This window comes from Nymphalis io, chromosome 19 (assembly GCF_905147045.1).
Source record: "Nymphalis io chromosome 19, ilAglIoxx1.1, whole genome shotgun sequence".
NCBI classification, from domain to species: domain Eukaryota; kingdom Metazoa; phylum Arthropoda; class Insecta; order Lepidoptera; family Nymphalidae; genus Nymphalis; species Nymphalis io.
The window spans coordinates 9,329,038-9,339,983 of NC_065906.1; the positions used below are offsets into that span (position 1 = coordinate 9,329,038).

The window sequence follows — 10,946 nt, forward strand, 5'->3', positions numbered from 1 at the left end:
AGTGGTAGAATATCCGATGAGGTGGTACCGATCCAGATGGGCTTGCACAGAGCCCTTCCACACTGGTACAAGTTTATTCATAATTATTTAGGTGTTCAAGCATAAATAGTTGTAGTTAAAATGAAATTTTAAATTTTTACTGAACTGTGTACATTCAAATGATGATGTGATGTGCATTGCAAATGGATTGATTTTTCTATAAATTTTATTTACATAATATTATATGTAGAATCGTACATACGAGTATAATGTGAGCATTCGCTAAGAATCGAAAGGAGGAGATGGTTTTGTGGATTTCAATTTTAAGAAAGGAAAATGGGAGGGTAACTTTCTTTGAATTTTACTATTTTTAAAACATAAGTTCGCATCGAGAATCGATTCTCTGGACAATCAATATGGAATATGACATAAGTAAATTAAACCCATTGCGATTATCAACACTATCTTTCGGTGAAGATCAAAACACAATACACGATCGAATCTAAATAAATAAATAATAAAATAATTCAAACACCCCTGTTTTTTTTGGGTAAATACGATTTGATGTTTTGTTACATTATCAAAATTGAGGAAGTATATAAATCGTAATATCATAACTGTAAACAAAAGTTTTTTTCTGTCCCCTTTGTCTCTGAGGGTGTCGAATGGGAGTTTATAAGTAAATAGAAGACCAAATCGTACGCAAACCAATTTTTTTTGTTTGATATTTATACGATCACTTAGTAAATAGCAAAGAAATAAAATACTTTATATTCATATATTAGGTACGGTTAATTTTAATATTTATGAGTTACGCCACTTTGCCTATTCGTCTGCCCAAGTACGCATAGAAAATGAAATTGTAATAAATCCTTTATAGGTTTCGTTGAAGCTTGTAATTGCTTTCTACTAAAACGTCAGTCATATAAGGGTATTGAGTGGCTTGTGAACAATATTTAATAAATATTAACCGTTATGTGTATTGCTATAAGGGATATTTTCCCGTGACTGCCTTTTAAAGAATACATAAGTTTGTTTCGAAACTATTTTATAGTTTTGATAGCACAGATAAGTATGTTCTCGAAAAAAATTGGAGTGGCTTTTGTTTGCATTGTAGTCACGAGTGCTCTGGAGCCGACTGTTAATTGTAGGGTCGGTTTAACTTTTTTTTTTATTTCTTATATATTCTATATGTCATTTTCTGTTACATTATTAAATATCAATTGCAATTTTCTCAATTGTATACATATAATTAAATAAACTTCGTAGATTTTAATGAAAGTTACCAACATTGTTGTACTAATATTAGAAAAAATTTATTTAGTCAAACATATTTCTCTCATTCATAATCATTGATTGGATACTTGAAAGAAAAGGACAGCATTACTTAACTTATCAAACTTATTTAAGCAACTAAAAATAATTAATAGGTTAAGCTGCAAATAATTGTCACCGAGAAAAATTGCTAACAATTTTTTGGTTACAGATTTTAATATTGTATTCAATTGCTGGTAACTCTTTAAAGAAAAACATTACCTGGTTTGTATGTAATGGGCAAGTGTCTTTCAGCAGGACAGAAGCAGTCATTTACGACAAGATGGCGGCCTTTGCTTCGAAATTCCTCCATGGCAGCATAAGCCCGTGGAAGTTGATCGGCACTTGAAAAGGATCAGGCTTGCATATGGTAATCATTCTTCGGAAAGGCGAACTATTAGCCAGCCTAAGCTTGCACTTATTAACCGGTAAATAGAACCAAATATATATTAAGTTAATTAAACCGATAATATTACATATGGATTCTAAATCCCGAAGTGAAACTGTTTCTATAAAAACCTCGATTTGGTCTTTTTAAACATAGAACACCAAATCATACAAATTGATGTAAATAATTTTTAATTGAGTGTACTCAATTACTTTTACAAATCCAAATAACACACTTGAACACATTCAACAAATCACAATTCGCGCCAGTAATTACTTAATTACTTTATAATTCTGTCCACCAACAAAATGGCGGTTTTAAAATTAGCGCGCGTCTTTTTTTTAACAACGCTGTTGTATGGATCAATAAAACTCCTAACAATATATAATAATATAACATATATCTATATCTTGTACAAGATTGATAGACTTGACACTGTTCGACCGAGCACCTTGAAAGTTGGCACTTATATTTTTAGATTAGCTTAGATTTTTGAAGAGGGTTTTTATTAAAACTAAATTTATGTAACTTGCTACTAGATGGCGCGCTTTTATGTAATTCAACCAATTGCCCGTACAATAAATTTGAAAATTCGTATGTATACGTATACGGACAACGTCCGCTGAGTTTTGTTAGTATTAAAAAAATATAGTTATCATTTGTTGTGGTACGATAAGATGCAGACAAAAAAATAACGTTAAATAAAATAATATAAATGATCTATGAATAAAAACTAGTGGTAGGGCTTTGTGCAAGTTCGTCTGGGTAGATACCACCCACTCATCAGATATTCTACCAACTAAAAATTCTTACAATATCAAGTACAGCAGTACTTGGTATTGTTGTGTTCTGGTTTAAAGGGTGAGTGAGACAGGAATTACAGGCACAAGGTACATAACATCTTAGTTCTCAAGGTTGAAGGCGCATTGACGTTGTTAGCGATGGTTGACATTGCTTTCAATGCCTATGTCTATGGGCGTTGATGACCACTTATCATGAGCTGGCCCATATACTTGTCCATCTACCTATACTATAATATATATATAAATGCGTCTATAATATATATATAAATAATCGTGTGATATTCTTCAATACTAAATTCATTCATGAGTTTTGAATTTATTCTCACAAAATAATGATTTTTGCGCAATCGATTTTCCCACGGGGCAAGTATCAGTCTATTGTGTGGATTGTGAGCTTGAAGGTGTTTCACCTTTTGATCCTTTAGAAAATGATTAAGTTCAACTGGACATTAGCAATTCAATTCATAAATTATGCTGATATAAGTTTATTCATTTATATATATTATATTGGAAACATAAAGTACTGTAAATATATGTCAATAAAAATGTATATAATTTAAAAATAGCATTATCTTAACCTAATTAATTTCCCATTATAAAAAAAAGATTACGGAAACGTACGAGAGAGATCCAATTCAGAAAATGAGTAATTATGTTGCGTATAAAATCTTTTATTTTTTATTTTTACAGAATAGGAAGGCGGACGAGCATATGGATGGTCACCAACGCCCATAGACATTGGCATAGTAAGAAATGTTAACCATCGCTTACATCACCAATGCGCCACCAACCTTGGGAACTAAGATGTTATGTTCCTTGTGCCTGTAATTACACTGGCTCACTCACCCTTCAACCCGGAACACAGCAATACCTACCCAGACGAGCTTGCACAAAGCCATACCACCAGTATAATCTAACAATGAAACGATTCCCTGTGAATTTCCTTCGGGTTAATGTTATAGCAAAAGTCAATATACTTCATAAAGTAAAATATATATAGTCTATGATAACTAATATTCATTCTTTGCGCTTTCGTAGAACAATAGCGGGAGTATATATCGTTTAAAATTTGGTAATGACTCTTCAAATTAACGTTTTACTACCATATTAATAAGTGTCTGTTGAATTTTAGTACATTTAGTATTTGCGTACAAGGAATCCATAAAATAAAATACACAAAGGATTTGCGTTATGTAATTTCGTTAGTTAGCATTACCTTGTTTAATATATATAAAAGAACTGACTGACTGACTGACATATCAACACAGTTTACTGGTGGTAGGGCTTTGTGCAAGCTCGTCTGGGTAGGTACCACCCACTCATCAGATATTCTACCGCAAAACAGCAATACTTGATATTGTTGTGTTCCGGTTTGAAGGGTGAGTGAGCCAGTGTAATTACAGGCACAAGGGACATAAAATCTTTGTTCCCAAGGTTGGTGGCGCATTGGATATGTAAGCGATGGTTGACATTTCTTACAATGCCAATGTCTAAGAGCGTTGGTGACCACTTACCATCAGGTGGCCCATATGCTCGTCCGCCTTCCTATTCTATAATAAAAAAAAAAAAAAAAAAAAAAAAAAAAAAAAAAGTCTAAGCTACTGGGGCTAAGGAAGAATGTTTGAAACCTAACCACCTAAGGTATTGATAAATAGGATGAATGTTTGTATGAAAATGCTTTATTTTTTAAGAAAGAGCTATTGAAATAGGTATTTGGAATTCTGAATATGATGCGAATGAAGCCGCAAGTAAAGCGCTAGTCGTACATCGGGGTTTGTATCAGGGATATGTACAGGGATCGGCTGTATATTTTCACAAATATGAAACATTTTCTAGCGAGGTAAACCGATACGTGGACACGGTTATAGCGCCATTCTTAGACACGTACCACAGAAACATCCAGAACTCATATCAGCAGCTCACGAACAAATTCTTAAAAAGGATCAAAGATGAAGTAAACGTGGCGTTGAAAAAGAAACGCAAAATCTATACAGAGCTTACAGAGTTAGCGGACTCTTTGAAACTGCCAGGTAATATTCAATTTGTGTATACTAACGAACTTTGTATTTGTTTCTATTTCGAAATAAAAATATGTATTTGATTTATGAAATAAAATCAACGAACAAATCAAAGCGTACTTTTAGAAATGTTTTCTTATCTCTGTTTTTGTATTACGTGTTGTAAAACGCTTTAGCACGTCGCTGATTTTAACAAATATATTTAAATACAATTTTACACTCATAATTTTTAGTAAATGCGGATTCTATCGACTTTTCTTTATTCAATATAAACAGATTTATCGATAAATCAGGAATAGGACGAATTAAATATGATAATAACATAATATTTATAGTTATAATAAATTAAAACAACTATAAATATATATAATTTAACCTAAGTAATATATTTTTATTGCGTGTTGATTTCATACGAAAATAATATTTGAACTCGATGCTGCATTAAGTTGCAAAAGAACTTTAAAAATAAATGTTACATGTTAAAAACCTATTTAAAGTGTTCTGCTTTTTTGAAAACTGTACATAATGTGCATGCATATAATTAATTTGATAATCACAATTCATAATTTTAATAAATTTTTTATTATTAATATTATTATCACTCTTTCAAAGTGAAAGTTTCGTCTAAAATTAAATTAAATAAATTTAATTTTAGACGTTGAAGTTGAGATGAAGAGCAAATACAAGAAACTGTATCAAATTTAATTTTATAATCTATCTATCTATATTTCCTTATTATATATTAAATTGTCGAACCCAATACGCGAAACGGTACTCAACGTTGCGTGATACTACGGATTATTCCCGCATGGCCGTCAATATTGAACAGACACGCACCGCTAGGCTCTTCCGACGATGCGTGTCTGTCCGTGTCGATTCGAATCTGATCGTGCGAGATTCGAAGACATTTCAAAATGTTAAAATTCGCACCGCACCTTTGAAGTTACCGCCTCGCGGCGGATCCGACGCACCGCTACGAGCTTGTCTGGGCTTCCACAGACAGTGCGTCTGTACTGGCTGGTCCGCGTCCGTCCGCATCTTAAGATGGTAACGGAATATTTTAAATGAGTGAAATTTAATGGTGAAAAATGCAAATGCAATTATCTACCTTGGACATTAGTCGTAATTCCTATCGCACATGGATTATATATATGATAATATATTATGTTAACATTCTTCAAGTCCGTACAGCAGTGTTAGTGTGTTAGTGCGAGTGGTTTTACTAATTCGATAGCATTGAGGTTAACTGCGATTTGTGTGGAATGCTATCGAATAAGTTAAAAAACTTACATTAGGCATGAATGAATTAATTTTGCACTGAATTAATTTTATTTTGGAGACGATATGCTTTTTTAAACGACCTTTATATTATCCGTTAAGTAAATTTATGTTTCGGTATATTTTTTATTCAACAAAGTTTTTGAGCCAGATAAACAAACTACTTAATTATGCTGAAGCGGAATCGTTCCGCTGTGAATAATTTATACGGTGATTGATGAGCTTGAAGGAGGAATTTTATTATTATTTTTTACTAGATAGCGTTTAAATGGGCTGTTTTTTTAAATGCGAATAAAACACGTTATAATATATATAATGTAATTAATTATCTTTCATATTTTCATGATCCGTCACCGCGAACCTGTTCTCCTCTGTTTTGATTATAAATATCGTTTTTGAATAACAAATATAATGTAGTTAACATGATTTGACGAGCCGGTTGGCGTGGTTTGTAGATACTTGCCTTTCAAACCGAAGGTTGTGGGTTCGATTCCCCTCCACAGACATTTGTGTGCATGAACATATCTGTTTGTCCTGAGTCTGGAAGTAATTATCTATATAAATATGTATTTACAAAAGAAAAGTAGTATATGTAATATATCAGTTATCTGGTTTCCATAGTACAAGCTCTGCTTAATTTGGGATCAGATGGCCGTTTGTGAATAATGTCCCAGGATATTATTATTATTATTATTACGTCATTATTCTTCTTAAAAGTATAATGGGACGCTCCCACTACTAATAAATATCAATATTATATTCTGTGAAGATTAGGTAAAGTCACAGCCTGCTAATGTACTAATGTCTTTCGTAAAGTTTAAAAGTTTATTCCGCCTAGGAGAATAAACTATACGTTTGTGTAAAAATGCTGAACGCAGAAGTACATTTTTGTTTTTTTAAACTTTACCATATTTCTTTCATGCAAGACGCTACCACAATTTCTATCTTCTAGTTCCCGTAGTTATGACAGTAAATAGTTTATTAGGTACGCGTTTCGTATTATTTTCACAACAATGTAAGACACGGCACTGATTATAAAGTTTCAAATTCATTTATGAAATTGGTTTATACGAGCACTGCAAAGAGAGTATAATGTAATATCAGGTCATGATCACAATACATAGAGGATATAGTTAGTAGACTAACTTCTTTTTAATTAATTAGATTGATGAAGTCGATTTTTAGTGGAATTATTGTGACCCGAGACAAAAGCCGAGATGGCCTAGTGCTTAGAACGCGTGAATCTTAACCGATGATCGTGGGTTTAAGCCAGGGCAAGCAACACTGAATTTTCATGTGCTTAATTTGTGTTAATAATTCATCTCGTGCTTGACGGTGAAGGAAAATATCGTGAGGAAACCTGCACGTGTCTAATTTTAGGGAGAGGAGGTCTTAGCCCAGCAGTGGGACATTAACAAGCTGTTACTGTTACTACTGTTATTGTGACCCTGCACTTTACTAATACGTAAAGGATCATAAAGTTAGATTTAGGGTTAGTATCAGCAACCAAAATCAAATGTCCAGCGAAGGTTCCAAATCTTCATTTGACAAAAATATGTCAAAAATGTCATCACATCCCTTGAATGATAATTATGATTATATAAATGTAAAATTTAGAATGATTTAATAAAAATGTAATAACATTCAAAGTAGGTCATCGTATGGTATCTCCTTGAATAATTAGTGTTTGTATCACACGCACGCTTGCATTGACAGATTGGATTCTCATCTCTGTACTTACTACTGATGATAGCTTTATGTGGAATTTTACCCACTAAAACCAATGTTGATATAACGCTTCCGCGGCATTTCCCGTGCTGTGCTTCATTCGTGGCTCGGTGGAGCTCTCCTTGGGGGCGAAGTTAATCTCGCTCCCCCACACTCCTCGCTAGTCCGTACGGCAGCGCGAGGACATCCCGGCTGCCATCTTAATCACGGCCGTCTGAAATAGGACACGTGAGGCTCCCACCTTACGCATCCACGGCCCCAGGGTTACGTCTTATCTTTTAAGCCCCGAGCGTCGGGGCTTAAAAGTGGGAGGGCCGAGACGACGCCGACCGATCGCCCCTTTCTCGTTCCGCTGTCTCCTTCTGGACCATGACGGTGTCACGGAAGGGGGCTATGGATGTCCACACCGATTCCCTGCGGAGCATCGCCAACACGATTGCTCGCATGTAGAGTGATTGAATACTTAATTATTATTAATATAAACAAACTACTTAATTATGCTGAAGCGGAATCGTTCCGCTGTGAATAATTTATACGGTGATTGATGAGCTTGAAGGAGGAATTTTAAGTTGACATTGCTCGATTAGGCGTTACCGATAAATATGATGTCATATCACAGGTCCGTTCAGCACAACGTCTCGTCCCGCACTGATTTATACGGCGACTGAGTGGTTGCATCGCAATTTGCGATTACGTAAATCACTAAAATATTAAAATACATATTCTGCAAAAATAAGTCGAAGGGGAGTCTTCGAATGCCTTAATACTCAGATGTAATTTAAAAAAAAACCTTGCTATAGATAGTTAAAAAAGAGTTGTAAATTCAGAGGGTACTTTGCATATTTATTTCTATTACTTCTAGTTGTATTTTATTATTTTTAAATGAAGGTGAAATCCTCACATCTTATAATGTTATACTTTAATGTATGTATACACTTTATTTTTCTGATAACGATAACAATGTAACTCAAATGAAGCCATTTCACGTGTATCCAAGCCTTAATTGTAATAAGTTATATAAAATGTTGGTGTACCAAATATATTTGATATTTGTCAATAGTAATATTGTGTAGTACTCAATGGATACAAATTTAATGAAAAAAGACTTCTATAATTACATTCAATAACACAGTCATAACACAGTCCGTTATATGATTACATTCAAGGTATGTTTAAAATTTTACTGGAAACTATTTCAGAAATGTGTAACGAAGAAAGACGAGCGATTAAAACACAAGCAAGCAAGCACGTTGCCTTAATTTACAAATGTACAGATCAAGCGCGTTCGTCTATATTGAAAATGGGCAAGTATGCCGAAGAAATGATCAGCATTACCCAAAATCACATGGGGAATACGTTGGAGCTTGTTGGTAAAAAAATTAAGACGGTTCAGCATTCGCCAGTTATATTTAAGTGAGTATGTACTGTATGTACTTGGTAGATACCAGCTCGTCTGGGTAGATACCACCCACTCATCATATACTCTATCACTATACAGCAATAATTAGTATGGTTGCATTTCGTTTTTTTTTTTATACAATAGGTAGGTGGATTATATGGGTCACTAACTCCTATAGACATTGGCATTGTAAGAATTGTTAACCATCGCTTAAATCGCTAATGCGCCTACTAAACAAAGATGTTGTTTCCCGTGTGACTGTAATTACACTGACTCACTTACCCTTTTAATTGATTTATATTTTTTATTGCAAAATATATAAATACATAAATGCGTATAGGTTATATCAGTCCCAAAATATACAATTTAACTAATAGTTATATCACAAATGGGGAAAAATGCAGAAATTTACATATTTATAACTTTGTTTCCGAATCGGTTATTTTGACGACCAATAAGTAAGTGTAATAAGCTTATTATGTCGAATAAAGATTTTAATATAAACCAGTATATAACTTGGTCAATATTTTTAGGACAAATGTAACAGTTTCTTTAAAAGAACTCTCGAAAGCAGCTGTGGCGTTGGGATACGAGCTAGATCTGAGTCTGACTAACGCAAGACGTTACAATGAACAGTCCTGCGAGAAGTTGACGAATTGTTGTGTCAAAGCTAAGAGAAATACCGAAGAGGCTGTTAATGGTCTCAAAGAACTTATGTATCAGTGTGTTTATGCTTGATTTGGTTTTTCTTTGTTTGAATCTTGTTGGTATATAAATGGCTGGATATATAAAAAACATTATATTTTAAACAAAAACTATAACAATATATTAAATATATGCTTGTAAATAAATATATTTGTATTTAAAAGTGGTCTAATTCAAATATTATAGATATTCAACAGATTTTGTTAGGTAGGTTAGCTTACACTACGGTTTAGCTAATGCTATACTTTCTCTCCCTTGAAACGAAAACACCAAGTCGTGTATACAGTGGCCGCGGTATAAAATTTTCTGTAATTATCAATGAAAAGCAAAACCATATAAAGTTGCAAGGGAAGCATCACTCGTATTGGATTGCAAATATATGTGGTTGTTGATATTAAAAGAAATTTAAATTTTTAAGCAATTGCTATGAACTAAACAACGCACACGCATCATCAAAAATGGGTCGTCAGTATTTTCTCATAAAACCGACATCCTCATTTGATTTACTTAGTTTCATTCCACAGGTATTGTTTAAAAAGGTTGTTCACACCTTTTGCACTGATTAAATTGAAACGGGTTCGGTTTTTACATTATTCATTCGTATGATAAAACCTCTTTGTATTTTAATAGCGTTTACAATGAACCTCCAGAGATTTATTTGCATGAAAATCTATACAAATAATATTGGATGAGATGAATATATAACTGTGTAATGATGACTTTATGGAAAACGAAAGTTGTGGTATTTGAAGTGATATCTTTTAATTTATTTTGGATAGAGCAGGCAGGATACCTGGCAGACAAAAAAACATGTGGAGTAAAGCGATAACTGTATGGTATCCAAAAAATGGATACAAAAACGTCCATCATTCAGCAGTAAGATGGTAAAGTAAAGTAACAGCATGTGAATAACCCACTGCTGGGCTAAGGCATTCTCTCGTTTTATGAGGATAGCTTGGAGCTTATTCCACCACGCTGCTGCAATTCGTGTTGGTGGAATACACAATTTTCAGAATTTCTGTGAAATTAGATACATGCAAGTTTTCTCAAGATGTTTTCCTTTATCGTTAAGCATGTGATGAATTATAAACACAAATTAAGCACATGAAAATTTAGTGGTGCTTACCCGGGTTCGAACCCACAATCATTGGTTAAGATTCACACGTTGTAACCACTAGGCCATCTCGGCTTGTAACATGGTGAATGATATAATAAAAGTCGTAGGCCAAACCAGGCTAAGACAATATTTGGTACAGGCAAGAGACCGATACGCAGCACTTTGTGAAGACTAGCTGCGGGTGATTTAATGATGATGGAATAACTGTATACCATGT

General features: G+C 33.6%; 1 protein-coding gene across 1 annotated transcript; it reads left to right on the forward strand.

The window, feature by feature from the left end:
- The first annotated feature begins 903 nt into the window (after positions 1–903).
- Positions 904–9,759, forward strand: LOC126776111 (uncharacterized). The gene is made up of 5 exons (XM_050498402.1): positions 904–1,131; positions 1,552–1,721; positions 4,321–4,514; positions 8,708–8,921; positions 9,441–9,759. The coding sequence occupies exons 1-5, from the start codon at positions 1,054–1,056 to the stop codon at positions 9,643–9,645; spliced, it is 861 nt and encodes a 286-aa protein (XP_050354359.1). The 5' UTR covers positions 904–1,053; the 3' UTR covers positions 9,646–9,759.
- The last annotated feature ends 1,187 nt before the right edge of the window (positions 9,760–10,946 follow it).

What these genes read in the sequence shown, in the direction of transcription:
- LOC126776111 (XM_050498402.1), top strand. Translation starts at nt 1,054, where the DNA reads ATGTTCTCGAAAAAAATTGGAGTGGCTTTTGTTTGCATTGTAGTCACG. An exon ending in AGCCGACTGTTAATTGTAGG is followed by an intron (nt 1,132 to 1,551) that starts GTCGGTTTAACT and finishes GTCTTTCAGCAG; the next exon opens with GACAGAAGCAGTCATTTACG. An exon ending in AAGCTTGCACTTATTAACCG is followed by an intron (nt 1,722 to 4,320) that starts GTAAATAGAACC and finishes AACATTTTCTAG; the next exon opens with CGAGGTAAACCGATACGTGG.